Below are 18,539 nucleotides of genomic sequence, written 5' to 3' on the forward strand. Positions count from 1 at the left end.
TGATTGGTTAACAAGGACGACGGATATGGTCATAATCGCCAAACACGGTAGGCTGCAATTACCACCAAAATAAAAGTCCTATACATTCACGTTATAAAAACGGTTTAATTATTTATTCGAGTAATTTTTTTGGGGGCCCCCACAACGCGGGGCCCCCCCGCAGTGCGTGCCCTGCGGGCCCGTCCGCTACGCCACTGTCCCTACCCACATCTTTCGCTTTCATCAGCGCTCGGCTCGATTAATATCTGTCCTGTGCACCTTACTGCTGATTGGCTACATGGTTATTTTGGTACTCGCCCAGACTTTGTCTAAACAAGCATGATTGGGAAATCGCACGCCCCCCCTTTAAGTACTTGAGGGTGAGTAATTAATGGCAGAATTTAAATGTTTCGTTGGAGTTTAAAGTTTAGGACATTACATAAAAAGTTGGCAGTAAATATGGCTTAGATAACAATATGTGCTAATATAGGCAGTACAGTTTAATGCAGTACAGTACAGTTTGTTAAACAAGTTTAACAACTTTGTTTGGACTTTTAAAATATAGTTTCTTTTAAAGATAAAATATGCTCCTTATGTTAGTTGGAGACATAAAATGACTGGTTTCTTGAAATACTGTAATTGTAAATTCTTGAAAAGATGTAATTATTCATTGTTATCGTTGTGTAATGAATGCAGACGTGCAAGAAATAAATTATTATTATACTGCAGGAATAGTGGGTTACACAAGGGAAGTTTGCATAATGCATTTTGTTGGATACTTCTTGCACACAGCAGGTTTTTAGAAAATGAAATGGACCCCAGTTTTGCGTGGGCAAGCACAAGTACTACATTTGAATCTTAAAATCTCCTTTTAAGTCTTAAAATCTAAGCTACATTTACATGACTAATCATACTTTATGAAGAATTGCGCTAGGGTGTGAAAGGTTTGTTGTACAGATTCAGCTGCATAAGCTTAAAAAATCAAAGTGTCTTACTATTGAGTGTTCATCTCTAGGGAGGCTAACTGGCAAACTAATTTAATTGAAGATAATTGGTTATTTACATTCCGAAGATCAAATATTCACTACATAAAACAAGTTAAAATGAATGGATTATTATGTTTATAAAGGGAGTAATGCATTTAGCCGTGAGAGAGTTTCGTATTGATCTCAGTGCAGAGCCCAAAGCGTGTGTTTGTCAAGGTTGAGCGGTGCATTCATTGAGGGTTTAATGTCAGTGAAACAAAGCTGTGTGCCCGGCGACATTGCATTGAGTTAGCGTGCCATCACCATGGCTTACCTCCGTCACGGAAATGCAGAAGTAAACAATACCAGAATGCTTCAGTGTAAATATAGGTATCTGCATCCTGTCCTCGGTGGAAACGCAAAGTGTGTTTTCTATCCGAGCAATTTGCTTGTTGTCCCATTTGTTGGCCTGATAAAATATACACACGCTGCTTGAAGTGCATGCGAATGCAAAATAATCTGTGAGCGTTTGAGAAATGTTATCTACATATCCAGTGTTCGACTGTAAGAGAGACCATAATTTGTAATGCATTTTATATTACAATCAATGTTATAGCTTGAATAGATGCTTTGCGTTAATGATAAAAGATGATCATGTTGCTTCATTGCAGGGTTTCAGAATCTTGTTTTAGCCATTAAACCAGAGTCAGGCTAATGGGCCAATTACATTTCCTCACTTTTAGATCCATTAAATTACATGAGCGTTGAAGTGTGGCAAGCCGATTTATTGTAAACTGCTATAAAGAGTCCTATTTGAAACCCTTCTATTCATTCATTGTATAATCTTTTGTAAATTGTCACCTGCAAGATACACTTAAAGGGATAGTTCACCCAAAAATCTTGCCTCAAGCCTATTTTGAGAAATGTCTCAGTGGTTTTGTGTTCATACAATGGAAGTCAATGGGGGCTAATGTTGTTTGGTTATCCACGTTCTTCAAAATATCTTCTTTTGTGTTCTGCAGAAGAAAAGTAAGTGATGTGGGTTTGAAATGACATGAAAGGCCATGGTCAGAATTCTCATTTTTGAATGAACTATCCTTTTAATTGTTCAAAATATTCAATAAACCGTATGTGCAAAAGCATGAAAAATAGCAAAGACTTAATATAAATATTACAGTAATTTATTCAATTAAGAAATATATGTTTTAGAAATTAAAAAAGTTAAAAAACCAAAGCATTCATTTCAAATGTGTGTACAGTAGAGGCCAAAAGTCTTTCCATATTATTTATAAGATTTTTGATTTAGAAATATATATTTCTATTTAGAAATATGTTATAACATATAAGGCTATACGGATTTCCTTGCTTTCTTTAAACACAAGCTCAGATTTTTCCCAAACTGTCTATGCTATGATAAGCATTCTGTACATAAATTGCATGTGCATTTTTATTTCAGCCTTTTCAAATTATATTTTGATAAAACTGCATTAAAATAGAAATGTGCAAAAATTAATTTCTCAGTTTTAAACTGCCACCCTGCTGTCTAGACATCAACAGCTATTAAAAACCAATATCAACCGGACCCTTTACACAGGCTTACCTAGAGTACAACAGCCGTGTGTGAACATCCCTATATATGTCGACTGCCATATTGTCCTGCCATGTGATTAATCAGGACTATAAATGTAGCTGACGACAGAGAGAATGGGACGCTATTATTTAGAAAAAGGGACCATGGAGTTGAAGGACTTGTTGGACAGTGAAAACATTGCTTTTTAGAAGGCATGTTCCACGCTGATATACACTGAACAAACTGCCTCGGCTTTAAGATTTATTGGCCTCTGCCACCAATCAAAGAGAAAGGGGGATCCTGGGAGTTTCATGTGCCTGATTCTAGGCTCACCCACTTCCAAGTGGATCATTCTTCGGTTATCATGTGTCTACCGAACGCTTCCTTTAAAGTGAGATTTGATACATCACAGAATGCTTTAGGAGCACAAAATAGTACAGTATTTTCCTCTTCTAATTTGAACGCTTAACCAGCCCCCAACCCGCCCCGTCATTTTCTGCTTGCTGAAAGTTTGATCCGTGTTGCATAACTCATAGGACCGCAGGTTTGTTTAACCGGTTCTACTCACCCCGCTCTAAGCGGGCCTTGAACTGGTTCGGTCCGGCATTTGAGTCGGTCGGGTGCTCTAACAAGGAGGCTAAAGACCATGGCCTCCAGTGTATGTCGCTGTTAGGTTTACACACTGTACAGCTCTTCACTAGCTTCACAACTAGTCTAATAAGAAGCCAGCAGTTCAAGTTCAGGACTGAAGGGTAAAGACTGGACAATTAAAAATAGGCATGAATTTGATCAGGCTTCTAGTTTTATTTTGCTCCAAGGAATTCTAAGAGTGCAGACCGGTGGCCTGTGGAGTCGAGTTCTGTTGTGATCGTGGGTTTATGGTCTACAGGGGAAGTGGTCTCAAGCACAGAACTTGCTGTCTGTACTCCGCAGGATGTTTTTGGAGAGGTTCTAAGACACAGTGTTTCCCTAGTGTCCCTTCTTCAGCTGTCTAGCTTAATATCTCGACCCCAAAAAAAGTAATTGAAGTTAGAATGTAGTCTCAGCCTCAGACATCACGCCCACGGACCGTTGGCCAAACGTCTGATGCATAAGGCACATAAGGTTTCCAGTTTTCTGGAAACACTTCAGCACGTTCGAAGTCATCATCTAATGGGTTGAATTCCGTACTATTTCCATGAGACGCACGTGACGCGTTCTTTAACAGTCCGCCTGGAAACAACACAAAGGTTTCTGATCTAAGAAGTAAGCTTGTGTAAATAGTTGTGTTTACAACGGTTGCAATTCATCACGATCAACTAAACGGTTACATCATAAAAACATGCGAGATTCCTGGGATAAACTTATAATCACTGTTGTTGCTGTTAACTTTTGAAACATTTGTGAATGCACACCGGTCTGTAACTGCTGGGACATTTCAATGCCTCTTAACATGATACAGCACAAAACAAAACGTGATTGGTTGCTTTACCTGTCAGTCATAAGGCTTCTTGGGCGGGGCTTGGCCAAAGAAAGTGGCGAAAGCTTCCAGACCTTCTGAATGAACTGAAGGTCTGGTTGCGTGAGACTAGTTACAATGTGACTTAGAATTCTTACCATACAATGGAAGTGGATGGTGACCAGGACAAAAAGCACCCCTAAATGTAATCCATATGACTTACAATCAAGCTTACAATGAAAAAATTTACGTTTTTACTATGGTATTAGGTGGTTCAAATACCCATGTGAGATCTATCTTCAAATTTGTAAAGCATTTGTTTATTTTTACTGCAGGATTTTTCATAGTCAGGTAAGTGCCATTTTCAGGATTGTCACATCCATAACGCCACATTTTGAAAATTAAAATAAAGTAACAATGTTATGTTCTATAAATACCATTCATTTGGTATTATTGCTTTAGGATTGTGCATTTTATTTCAATGAAATCCTACAAAGTTTGTCGCCTCCCAAAAACCGCCTTCTTTTTTGTCACATCCATCACACATGTTTATTTTCCTTTTTAAAATAGAAAATTAGTTCATAGACTGGCATTTCTTTATGTTTAGACTCTATCAAAAAGGGTTTAGTAAAATATAAACAGGTGGTTCAATATATTCGTAACAAATTCATTCTCTGAGCATTTTTATGTCACATCCATAACTCAAAATGTCATGTCCATTCATCCATTCATCCTTCATTCATTTTCTACCGCTTCATGTCCATAACGTTGGAATTGCTTCTGATAGAAAACAGTAGCTTATGCTTTTATGGCTTGTACTTTTCAGAGCTTGGTCATCTTTTACTTTAACTGTATGGAAGACCACTTGTAAAAACTGTAGATCAGGGTCTCACAGTTGGATAAGGTATGATGCATGTCCTTTGGCTGTTGCGGTAGGCTAAATGACAGTTATGTCTAGTTAATGTCAATGGGGTATTTTGGTATTCCAGCTAAAACTGCTGTGTAAAAAATGTGTATTTTCCCCATATTTCCATAAAAATATGAAAATAGAATCTACTTAAGAAAGATCGACCCTGTCCAGATGGGTCTTGGGAACCTGCTACCATACTGTAAATATTTTCTTGTTATATGAAAGAAGAAATCGTGCATGTTTGCAAAGATCTTTAATACATTGCATATGTATTTACACGATTGGTAAAGTTTCCGAGCGAGCAGTGAGTTAGATAGCAGGCAATGTTAATGTTTGTTGTGGGAAGTGGTTTTGTTTCTGTGGTTTGAGAAACTCCTGACTCCCATGGTTGTAGATGTGCTTTAGAAAAGTCATGTGAAAGGACATGTTATTAACAATCTTGATCTATTGTTCCTGCACAATATTTCAATTCAGAATGTTTCTTTTTTTAATCTTCACAGCATCGCAAAAGTTTTATCTTGACATTGATCTTGTTTCCAGGTATCTGTGTTGCATGCTTTGAGTAATACATTTCCTTTAAACAGTGAAAACTTTTTGTTCGCAAGATGTTCTTTGTAAGTTGCAACATATTTGAGATGAACACTAACGCCCGTTTCACACCGCATGCATAAGCTGCACATGTTAACAGATGAGAGCATTCATGTAAGCAGCGCGTGCCCGCAGGACAATAAAGGACAATGGGCACACGCTGGCAACGCTCTCCCTACACGCACTGCTCTCCCCTTACGCGGCGTAAAACGGACATTACACTTTTAAGCTAAAAAACTGCTAAATATCTATTCTGTACTATTCTGTGTAAAACATTTTATAAACATCATCACATATGTCTATATTCAGATAATTTCATCTCAAGTGTCTGCAAATCTATAGAAAACATTTGATTAATTCCTGGATGGATTGTGGTTTTATAATAACAGAAACATTGATTTAGCCTGCAGGTGTAATGCGGTATTATATGGTATGGTATTTTGGTAACAGTATATGCTTGGATCGGCCTCAATGTTTTTTTAGTGTTCTCGGACAGAGCATGTGTTTCTGTTTGTATCAGCAGCCATACCGGAGGATCATAATGGTTACCCCCGGGGTATTGCGTGTTCAGCTGTACTAGCTGGGGCAAGAGGGGGTACTTCATATCAGATTACTGAACATCAACACCAGCACATTTGTCCAGGTAGTTAGTTGCTAGGTTTCACAACAGCAATTTGGTTACCCGATTTATCATTTATGACGAAATGGCGAGCTACATTGTGCCTCCTTTCTCACCACAGTAGATTTCATTCTAAATAAAACATTTATACTTTATGGTACTACTTTATATACTGTTTAAATATTTATCTAGGTTAAGCTAGAGAGTTTGTGTTACAATAGATGCTTTCACAACTTGTTTTGTAATATCTTGCAGTAGTCTAGACAAACCTGACGTTCAACTTTACACAATCCCTTTGTAACTGTTACTGCCGCAGCTGCTAGTATTATTGCCATAATGTGACATTGAAATGACTGTATGCTGTATAGAAGTGCTCAGGTGTCTGCCGTGCCGTTTATTACTGCTGGTGTGTTGCGGATAAAAAATAGGTCACGGCCTGTTCAGTTGCAGACAACGGGAAGAAACATGCAAGAATAAAATGCATTTAAAGCTGTCATCCATAACGTTTGCCACATGTTTGAAACATAACATTGCAAGTCATTGCAAGCACAAAACTTGGCCTGACAGCTTTGTTTTTATATAATTATTATTAGCATTGGCCATCATTGTAATGTAATGAGACATTTGTTCATTTTTAACCAAAAACAGTTACAGATTTCCGTAAAATAACCGCAAAAGCATGCATGTATTATGCTTACAATCTTTTAAAAGAAAAGATAAAATGCTTCCTTATCTTTTGGTGTTGACTAATGTCAAATGTGTCTTTAGTATCTTGCCTCATTTTCATCTGAAACTCCGTAGAAGCTTGCCAGTATTTTGAAACAAGTTGAATGACATGCATTTATCCCCAACCATGAACAAAATACTGTCAAAAATAACATATCATAAAAGATTGTGATAAATCTGCTTGTTTATACATGTTAAATATCGGGTAACATGCTATTTCATGCATTCTGACTTCTTTACACTGTTGAACGTGCTGGCTTCTCATGCTAAACATGGTCAACTTGTTTAAAAAACTAGTTAACCCGTATGTCGTAGGATTTATGTGCTTGATACACTGCCCCAGCACTCCAACTTGTTTCGGAAAGTTTTTTATAAGTCTGTATCCCTGTTTCATAACAGGGATCCTATTCCTTTCATTGGGCAATTCTACCGGAAAAGCACGCCCACGGCAAGATGAAAGAAAGAGCGCCAACCAATGAGCAATAGGACGACCCGCTTATCAAGCATCACTGCGCTGCGTCGAGATTGGCTGCACTTTGGGCTGCAGTTGCAGCCATAGTGAGAGAAGTTGCGTGTTTGTTTGTTCACAGCATTTTAGTAATGGATGTTATATAAACGCTGGGTTTGGAGATTGTTTGAAACTGATAGATGGCGCGGTCCCAGTGTTAAAAGAGGCTTTATGCGGTAAGTCATACTAAGTCATATGTCTCGTTGGCAATCGGCGTGTATGTTCATAATGTAAAAAACACGAAGGGATTCATGCGATGATGTATTTTGTGCTGGTGCTGTCGTCTTTTTCCGGAATTAATCGTACAGCTCTATCTATCTTTTATAAATTTAATCAAACTGAATACGAAATACAACGTATGCAATACTACTGTATAGGTAGTATTGAGATTGGCAGAAACTGCGTGCGTTACCCCATCTTTAATATTTGATTAATAAGGCTATTTTTGTTTAATTCTTTATGATAAACGACACTTTCACTATGTTGTGTCATCACCATATGTCGGCTTGCTCTCTAACAGCATCACCAGACGTGTTCTTCAGCATCTTCATGACTTGATTATGATTTGCTTCGTAAGGCTCAACATCTGCTTGTGCCCAGGGCGAGCTGTGAGCCAATGTTAGCAGCACCTACTTGTTTGACTAATGCACATCCGCTGCAACCAACATAGGCTGCGTTTACATTTGTCGTTAACATGCAACCTGTATCTGGATGTTGTCCACATACACATTGAAAAGAAAAGTGTAAACGCGATTCTGATCTGAATGTCATCCGATCAGCGTGTCCTGATCGAAGACGCATTGTGATCGGATCTCGCTGACAAATACAACGGAAAGTTAACTCTAGCTCTCGCGAACGTTGCACAATCTTTCAATTTCAGTAAAAAAAAAATCTATTTCCCCACGAAGTGGACACGGATACTGTACAGTTTATTATGATTTGCAACTTACATATGATGTCAAAACACACAAGCTGTTTTACTTGACCACTTTAGCTGTACCATCATCACTTATTTATGACTGCTCAAGCTGCCATGATCGAGTTTTACTCGCACACATAGCTACGGTGTTTTTAAACGCATCATTTGTTTATTCATGTCACAGACTCGAATAGCAATACTAGAACAGCTTATCTCTAACATACCTGTGTGTGTAAATACTGTATACGGTGTAATGAGCACTCCTTTTCCGCACAGCTGGACACAGAACGCTGAATACACCGTATATATAATTTACACACAGAAACAAGCTGGTTGGTGTTGCTAATAGCTGGTGTCAGTAAGCATGCTATTCAGGGTGCAAACCCGAACCAACCTAAATAGACGGGAACGATGTAAGTGGTCGCTTTTTCTTCGACTAGTGCCTTTTCAAAAGGTATCCCTTGTGTAGTGTTCCCTCCATAATGGTCAGAAATGCCATTTGGAATCACAAAAGTGTTGTCAGTCGTGAGTAACAGGTGTGTCCAAGGTTGTTTCGCTTGTGAATGGTCCAGTGTGCAATAAAAAAAGCCACACGCGGAAATAAACATCACACACACTGTTGATAGTGTCCTACTGGCTACACCTTTTGTCTGTCAATGGCCCTGTTTTTAAAAACAAACTTTGGAGGCGTGTTTGCAAGACTCTAACGTTTACTACTACAAAACGTTTGCCGACATAAACAGTGCTGAGATTGTAAATTCTATTGAAGAACAGTGATGGAGGGCATGCTTCTTGCATGCGACTTTTAGCATTATACTATACATTTGTATCAGAGTACGTGCAATCCCTGGAATCGAACCCATCACCTTTGCATTGCTAGCACCATGCTGTAACCACTGAGCTACAGGAAAGTTCACAGGTGAAATATATTGTAAACAATAGAACATATAAATCAATATTTTACATATTTAATGCTCTTTTGCACAAAAAATATGCCATTGCATGTGTTCCACTACTAGCCGGTTTTTATCCACTTTTACACAGATAGGATTCGACTCGCGATCGTTATATCAAAACAAAGGTTTGAAGTCCCATTTTTATTCTGCATGTAGTTATTTGCACTTCTATCATAAATTACTATATTACTGTTACTGAAGCATCTATATCGCAAAACAGAGACCATATACCGACAGAAAACCCTTATAGCTTTCAAACGATGTAGTTTGTGAATCTTATATATAATCATTGTAAACAATGTTAAAGAAAGTGACGTCAATACCGTCCATGAACTAGTGCGTCTCAAGAGGTTTTAAACTGCAGCATTTATAAAATAATGGGTGGGAAACTAGAGATCAGATATATCCAGATGCTGACGCTGAAAAGTTTAAACACATGGTGTCCTGAATGTCTGTAGAGCCGATCTGCCTGTTCGGGTCACAGAGATTGCACGTCAATGACAAATATAAACGCAGCCATAGAGGCAGAAACCACATGAGTGAAACTTGGTTTTGATGCCTTGAAAAAACAAAGGCGGGGGGGGGGGGAGTTATGGTGCATAGGGAGTGAAACGCACCTGTGGCCTTAGGGCTGTGAATCAGGTGGCAGGTTACAGCTTGGAATATCTGGTGCAAAGGCACCTTATTTCTTTTATCATTTCAAGATAAAGTAGGTGGCTTTATTCCGGTATTATTGTCCAGGGTTTTGTGAAAATACTCAAGGGTCACAAGATAGATTGTGTTGCATTCATGAGATTGAATGACTTACATTTATGCGTTTAGAGCAGTCATTCTTAAAATATGCAGAGAGTTGAAATATAGTGAAAGGTCCAATGTATGAAATTTATCTGCATCTACTGGTGAGGTTGCGAATTGCAGCAAGTCCAATCCGTTTAGGGCTACTGTAGAATCTACATGGCGGAATTCCGAAATTAAAGAGACATGTGGTGTTTGTAGATAGATGACCTCATTCTAAGGTCATAAAAACATAACGCTTCATTATGTAAGGTGACACCCCGAAGACATAGTTATGTATATTATATTGCATTTCTTTCAATAGATCCTCCTTAAATTACACATTGGCCCTTTAAATATAAAAAAAATTAGAAACTTAGAAGCCAGAATGAGAATACTCTTTTTCTAGTCAGAGTTGAAATCCCTTTGGCAAAACAAATAAGTGAAAAATGTTTGTCGGGAGTGGAAGGTATAGATGGTACAAAAAATAAAAACTGTCATTATTAACTCACTCACAAGTTTTACACGAAACACAAAAGAAGAAATGTGAATGTGCTCCTCTTGTGTGCACAATTCCAGTGTTAACATTTGGATTAATCATAGAACTGAGATTTATTATTATATGTAATATTACACAAATATACAGGAAATAGTTACTTTTACATTAAACTGGCTTGATGTCTAGCGATATGATTTATCGCAGGCGCAGCAGATCCCATTGTGGGAATTCTGAGTGAGTTGGTGTTATTCTGGAAATAGAAAAAGGTAATTGTGAAGGCTTTGGAGGAATTTGGTCCTTTGGTCACCGTAGGATGTTTACAAGCTCGAACTGCATTCAAAACAATAGCACAGATAAGCTGAAACTACCCACTGCCAAACCTTTCTTTGCCATTCTAGACATTTTCCTTAAATTCACACATCCTTTTTGAATATACTGTATTGTCTTGGTTATAGAGTCAATAACATTGATTTATTTAAGTTGGGTTAAAGGTCCAATTATTCATGGCTACTGTGCCTAAATGGTCGTATTTTGAAACTATTTTTTTCTTAATGGTCGCACCAACTGATCAATATTTGATTTTTGAGTATTAAAAATCTCCCCTCTTTTAAACATTCTCTTCTCTATCAGTGCCCCCTCTCTCAAAGACCTAGCCTAATGCATGTAAGAGGCGCATTTAATGCTAAGATGAAGCGGAAGGACCGACGGAGCAGACGAGTGAAGCGCTCAATCTTGCAATTGAAATAAATGTGCATAATACAAGAATTTCCCCTGCTAAGGTACAAAACAGCAAAGATAACGAAACATGTTGCGTGTATTGTATGCAAGTGAAGCTAATGCAGGAAACATGTGTTTAAACTTAAAGCAATATACTATTGTGTAAAGCTTTCTAACAATAGTGCAAAGCACACAAATGTTAACGTTATACATCACATTAAATCCTATTTATTTGAGTGTCTATTAATAAAGCCAAACATGAGGATATTTTTGTCCTGTGTGAGCCACAATACAGTCCTTCTAAAGGGAGGGGTGGAGTGTGCCAGAGGCTGCAATTTATAACCTTAAAATCTCAACATTGCTCCTTTAAATTCTACTCTATTTCCTCCCTCATAATTCCCCCACATATATGGGAAACACTTTTCAATAATAATTTGTAAACATTAGTAAATACATTATCAACATGAACTTGCAATGAGCAATATTATTATTACTTTTTATTATTATAAATTTTTGTTAATGTTGTTAATATGAGTGTTCGTGATAGAAAGCAAATGCTGAAAGGAACATGAACTAAGTTAAGTATTGTTCACTGTTGCAGCTGATGCATTAACTATTTGTGATGTTTTAGCTGTATTTTACATTTTGCGTTGCATTGAATTACATTTTAGCAATAACGGAAGTTTCTTTACAGGTTTTTTTACAGTGAAGATATGTTTGACATACCGTATGGTCTTGTTAATAATCACACATCAGTCTGTAGTAATATAACCTGATGAGGTATTGAACGAAATTACAAAGTGACTGTCTTGTCCATCCATTTCAAAACACAAGCGACAGTGTTTGCGAACCACAGTCATCTGTAGAGAAGGAAACTCGATCCTTTCTATTCATTAATAATGGCTCCAGCCTACTGCAAATAATAGTTTGAGATATTTTCTGAGTAAACATGCACCCCTGCACACTTCGCTTTGTGCCTACCAACTCCCCTGAGCTGTCCTAAATTCACTGGAAATCAGTTTCCTGGGGCTTACTCCTTTCAAAAATATTATGGTATATAATGCTAGGAAATTTTGGTCTTTACAGAACTTATTGTGGAGGGTCCTTGCATTAAATTGGCCATAAATAAATCGTTTACTGAATGTAGTGTGGACGAATCTGACCGCACAAAACCCAAACCTGAACACCTCTGGGATGGTTTGAAATGGCAACTGCGAGTCAGATCACGCATCTGACCTCACTGATGTTTGGAGATCCACATACTTTTAGATGCATGTCTTTGGCAGATGCTTCTATTCATAAAGCGACTTGCATTCAAACTATACATTTTACTAGTACTGTAGGTGTCATCCCTTGGATCAAACCCACTACCTTTGAGTTGCTAACCAACCAATGCTCGACCATCTGAGTTACAGGATTTCCGTTTTTGAGAAAAACAACACGTTGAAGTTTAGATAAAAAGCAGCAACTGAACATTAAGCATAAAATATCTTAAGATGATCTACGATTGCATCAAGTTTTGCGTTAAGTCTGAACAAATTGCTTGTTCCAGGAAACTCTAAGACACGGTGTGATGTGTCCAAAAATCGACTTATATAAAAATAGCACAACTGAAGATTCGCTCTATCCCCAAACCCCTTTGAGCACCCGAGTACTGAAAATGACCGAGCGTACCATCCATAATTTCCTCTGCGCTCATATAGAAAAGCTGTATCAGCAAGATAAAACTGCTGTTTGTTCGAATAGTGCAGATACCAGCAGAACATGAAATAGCTCAGCTATCAATAGAAGACAGATATCAGCGAGAACAGCCTGTTGAACGGCATGCAGAACACCTCGCAAACACTCACTGGCTGTAACCTGCATGTTTATTCCCTCGAATGGAAAAGTAAACACAGTTTAATTCAGCTCTAACGTCAATGACGCAGCAGCAAGCAGATCTTTCAGTGGTCATGAAGATCTGCCAGGCCGGTTTCGTGATCTGGTGTATTGTTTGTAACGGTACAACCGTTTCTCCCTGTCTGTTTATAACAAGAGTGCGATATGACCAGACCTGAATGTACGCCAGACCCTTCTTGTGAGCAGCCGAGGGATGTTATTTTGTCATATCGGTGATCCAGAAGGATTTTTAGGATTTCTTTTTCATGATGAGATGTGGTTAAGGTCACTTCATCTGGGATTTGGGGAAACTATACAATCTGGGTTAAAGTGCGCACGTGACCTGAGTCATAAAATATAAAAATATTCATTTTGCATGGGTCAGTGCAATATATGGAATCATGATATAAGCTTGAACAAATATATTTGATCATTTCATGCATTTTCTGTCTCTTTTAATCTTTTTATCTCAAATGAAAAAAATGAAAGCCTGCATGAAATGAACATTTTAAAATCATATTTTTTATGAAACAATGTAGTGTTTCTTATAAGTGGCTTGCCTTTGCACCTCATTTTTTTTTATTCAGTGCCCTCATAATCTTAAATAAAAAAATGTGACCTCCTTTCCCCTTGAAACGACTTCACTTTCTATCATGAGGAATGGCACAAGGGCGGAGCTTTCTTTATAGGAGGGTGCCAATGGTTATACGTCAAGATACGGAAAAGAATACGATCGTAACTTCCGTTTCATGTCGACATTTTTTTATCAAATGCATAAATATCAAGATATATTTGTCGCTGATGGCATGTCTTCAAGATTCCAAAAAACCACTGGGAATCATGCATTTCTTTTGTCATAAAATATTATGCATGCGTGTCTTAATTTTTATGTAACAGTCTAGAAATGAAACAATTACCTACTGTATTGTTTCGTCAATAGTACATCAGGAGCACTGTGTAGTGTGAAGTGTTTTATTGACTTCAACTTCCTTGCAGATCAATACAGGATCATTGGAAATGTCAAAGAAGATGATAAGTAGCTTTTGGATGACATGTCTGTTGCTGCTGGGGTCTGTGACAGAGGTGAAAGAAATCACAACACATAATAGACATCTATGATATTACTGTAGCTTTAAAATATTAAGCGTAAGCGTTTTTTATTTAAATGCATTTGTGAGCCGATTTAAAACGATGTATTTGAATGATAAACAGGTCCTGTTTTAATCCTATTTTAGATTACAGTGCATTTATTCAAATGTAAGGAAATGTACGTACATTTGATACATTTTACAAAAATACATTTTCTTAATACGCATGTTGTGTGCAGCTCATTGTTCTAGCCAGTCCTGAAGTGAACGATAGCCAGCAACAGCATCCTCAAAACGTGTACCATGACCTATCTACAACCAGAAACAAGATTGTGACTGCACAGTTCGAATGCTATCAGAAGATAATGATGTACAACAGTCCACAAGGAAGAGGTAAACACCTTATATTAGAATATTATCATTGACAGGATCTTCTTTTCGGTTTGTGATAACCATGACCCAGCCCTTAAACTACAGTAAACCAAAATCTAAAAGTAGTTTTTTAACTGCTAAAAACATTAGTTTGTTTGAACATGAATATAAAATTGTTTTCTTGATTTTCTGATAGAAATTTTCAGATAAATGCAAAATATTTTTAGAATTTTCATTTGGAAGAAATTGTATTTGTATTTGTTTTCTGAAAATAATTATATTTTTACATTTTATGTTAAAATATTTGTATATGCAATACAATTTACATTTTAAATTACAAAAAATTATATTGTGACTTTCAGCAATGCCTAGTTTGGGCGGTCCGACATAGCAACACTGGCTTAACCAATGGGATACGTTTAGATTAAAACAACCTGTTTGACCTAAAAACAGAAGACACAGAAACAAAACAGAGCTTTGGGGATAAAAGCATTATTATTGCAGTTCTGTTTGATGACACTAGTCACAATGACAGCAGCTTTGGTGGCAGGTTATGTGGGCTTTGTGTCTGCTTTTTGCCACAAGCACATTGCACAAATGTGTCATGTCCCATGCCTAAAAAAACCTAGTAAGATTTTTAATATCCCTTGACATTTAGTAAAACAACTGTGGCATTATTTATTACTATAGCAAGAACGCAGAATTACTCAGGTAACTCATATTCATTGGGTGAAAAGGAATGTTTCTCAATGTAAAATGGTCCTGTTGGCTGACAGGAGAGAGCAATTCAATGTTTTTTTTTGTTTCCTTGAGCTGGCCCGGTGTGCAACAGGACGTGGGATGGATGGTTGTGTTGGGACGACACAGAGGCTGGAATCACCTCCGAGCAACACTGTCCGGATTATTTCCAGGACTTTGACCCTACAGGTGAATATAAGGTTATGTTGTCCTTTATAATGTTCAATCTGACACCTTTCCTCTCACGTGACTTTCATACTCTTCACGAATTTGGATTTTTTTCACCACTCCACTGTGCTCTACTGCCAAAACATGAGAATAACGAAAGAAAATGTATCTGGCCTGGAGGACATTAGGTTGGCGTGAATGCAGCTTGAATATTAACTTTTCTCCCACCACGAGCTAAAGTGATTAGAGAAAGGCCTTCTTGTAGAAGTGCATAAAACAGAATGCTAATGAAATTGATTTTGCGGTAAAGGCATTCATCAAGTTCAAGTTCATTTATTTATAGAGCGCAATTTAAAACAGACTGACCAAAGGGCTGTACATTAGAATGAATAACCAAAAACACCAACAGAAATACAAAGTTCAATTACAGACCAGAGGAAAACAGATCAGCATTCAGAGAGCGTAGAAATAAGGATAAAAATATAAAATAAAGTTGAATAAAAGTGGATTATTGGTAGGTCAGATCAAACAACGTGTGTTCATCACTGTCATCATTTCTAACAGCTCTGTTGTAAAGTGTTTAAATATGAAATAGAGTACAAGACAATTAGCCATTTGGGATAATTCATTATGAATGGTTTCATACTCTTGTTCTCATATACGTGCACAGAAAAGGTTCAGAATTAGACAAAATGTGTATGCATGGTTCCTAGTAATTTATACTCGCTATTTGTTTCCTACGCAGAAACGGTCACTAAAACCTGCACAGAAAGTGGCCAGTGGTTCTTGCATCCCGCGAGCAACCGCACATGGACAAATTTCACCCGATGTAATTTGCACACTAATGAAGGACGAAGGGTATGAATACAAACACTGCAGTCGCTGGAGATAAAGATGAACACCAATGCAAATGGACCTGTGATATAAATATCCCATGATTCTATTGTCTATTGTCTTGCAGACCGCAATGAACTTGTTCTACTTGACATTAATAGGTCATGGACTCTCCCTAACATCTTTGTTCATCTCACTTGCCATATTCTTTAATTTTAAGTAAGTGCAAATGTATTTTCAGCTATTGAATTCGTCGCTCAGTTTTTTAATCTGTTAAACAACTGATTTTGGTCGCTTTCTTTTCTTGCGCCCATAGGAGTTTGAGCTGCCAGAGAATAACCCTGCACAAAAACCTCTTCTTTTCCTTTGTGTTAAACTCCGTCATCACTATAATTTGGTTAACGGCAGTGGCAAACAATCAAAAGCTAGTCCAACAAAATCCAGTGAGTAGATTGTGTTGACAGTGATTTAAAGGGACGGTTCACTCAATATTCTTTTAATAATAATAATAACGTCAATGGGGTGAATAAAAAATGGTTGTACTGTTTCTTTCAATGAAAAGCACTGACATCATTTGATGTTTTAATCATCTTTATGTTCAATTTGCTTTTGTTTAGATGAGTTGTAAAGTTACACAGTTCATCCATCTGTACATGTTTGGATGCAACTACTTCTGGATGCTGTGTGAGGGGATTTACCTGCACACGCTCATTGTCGTGGCCGTGTTTGCAGAAAAACAGCACTTAATGTGGTACAACCTTCTCGGATGGGGTGAGTTTCTTATTAAACAAATTCATTTTTTTATAAGCATTGTACTATTTATACACTGTCAGAATTTTCTTTTTAAATGGTGCATATTAGGACCGTATTGCAGGGTACCGTCCCAGTGACAGCTTGGGTACATTTGTTGACCATTTTTACTTCAGCTTGAATCTTTTGGTAAATAAAACATACATTTTTCATTTTAATTTTTTTTCTCATCAAAGAGGTATTTTGGAAATGATTTAATTAATATAGGCCAAGCTTTAAGTCACCATGACAGGAAGATTCTAAGTGTTTTACACATTGTTGCAGTGATTATTATAAACGATTTATCTGCGCACACCATTATTTTAGTTGCACTTGTAATCTTTAATCAAAAACATTAAGCTCCTCTCCCCCGCTCAACAACAACTCTTCACCACATGACATATACAACAGAAAAGAGGTAGGACTATACTGACTGTCCAATGGCTAGGCATTTTTAGCCCTCCCCTCCAGGCCCAGTTTACAACAAACCAAGTTGGTCCCACCCAACATTTATTTTCTTATTTCAGTTTCACTCGGACATGCATCACGATACGGAAAAGAAGTCAATCGCAACTTCAGTTTCATGTAGATTATTTCAATTATTTATTTTAAACAAATTACTGACATAAAATGACTATGTACAAACACATAATAGCCTAATATCGTATATCCTCGTATATAATACTTGCTTCTAAGAAGAATTCTGTCATCATTTACGCACCCTCATGACATTCTGAACCGGTATGACCTTCTTTCTTCTGCAAAAGACTATATTTTGAAGAATGTTGGTAACCGAACCATGGCGGTACCTATTGACTTACATTGGTTTTGTGTCCATACAATAGAACTGAATGGGTACCGCCGTTAGTGGTTACCAACATTCTTCAAAATATGTTCTTATGTGTTTTGCGCAAGAAAGAAAGTCATATAGTTTTAAAATGAAAGAGTACGTTCTTTTTACCAACAGTCGGTGTTGTCTTAATCTTGTTTCAATTTGCACCTAATTTTTTCTTTTTATCACTAGGTTTTCCACTTATACCAGCTACAATACACGCTGTAGCCAGAAGTTATTACTACGATGATAAGTGAGTATACTTTGCCATTTTTAGATTAAATGTATAACTATTATAGTGTGTTCACCAAACGCGAATGAAGCGTTAAACGCGAGTGATTTACATGTTAAATCAATGCAAAAGACGCGATGACCTTGCGGTGCGCGAATTGACGCGCATGGCCAAATTGATCGTTCGCATGATTCGCTTTGAGTTGAGAAATCTGAACTTTGGCGAAAATTTGCGCCACGTTAACCAATCAGGAGCTTGTTCTAGTAGGGCCGTGAGCCAGCAGCAGAAGCCCCTCCCATGACGCAAATTTGCGTTTGTAATGAAGCAAATTTCACGCGCCAATGATGCGAGTAAACTCAAAATGTTCAAGCGTCCAACTACACGCGAATAGCGTGATTTGCCGCGTTTGGTGTGAACACTATATAAGCACGACAGCAGTT

General features: G+C 37.5%; 1 protein-coding gene across 2 annotated transcripts in view; it reads left to right on the forward strand.

The window, feature by feature from the left end:
- The window catches only part of calcrla (calcitonin receptor-like a), a 29,294-nt gene that overhangs the window by 3,852 nt on the left and 6,903 nt on the right, over positions 1-18,539 (forward strand). The window contains exons 2-9 of one of the 2 annotated variants that reach the window (XM_079464950.1): positions 14,043-14,129; positions 14,374-14,527; positions 15,320-15,433; positions 16,158-16,270; positions 16,374-16,465; positions 16,563-16,689; positions 16,864-17,017; positions 18,060-18,120. In XM_079464950.1, coding sequence (XP_079321076.1) covers positions 14,064-14,129; positions 14,374-14,527; positions 15,320-15,433; positions 16,158-16,270; positions 16,374-16,465; positions 16,563-16,689; positions 16,864-17,017; positions 18,060-18,120 — 881 coding nt within the window. In that variant the 5' untranslated portion in view covers positions 14,043-14,063. Of the gene's footprint in view, positions 1-14,021; positions 14,130-14,373; positions 14,528-15,319; positions 15,434-16,157; positions 16,271-16,373; positions 16,466-16,562; positions 16,690-16,863; positions 17,018-18,059; positions 18,121-18,539 lie in introns of those variants that run through there. The other variant, XM_079464949.1, reaches the window with a different exon arrangement.

Source organism: Barbatula barbatula (genome assembly GCF_947034865.1).
Source record: "Barbatula barbatula genome assembly, chromosome: 9".
Taxonomy (NCBI): Eukaryota; Metazoa; Chordata; class Actinopteri; order Cypriniformes; family Nemacheilidae; genus Barbatula; species Barbatula barbatula.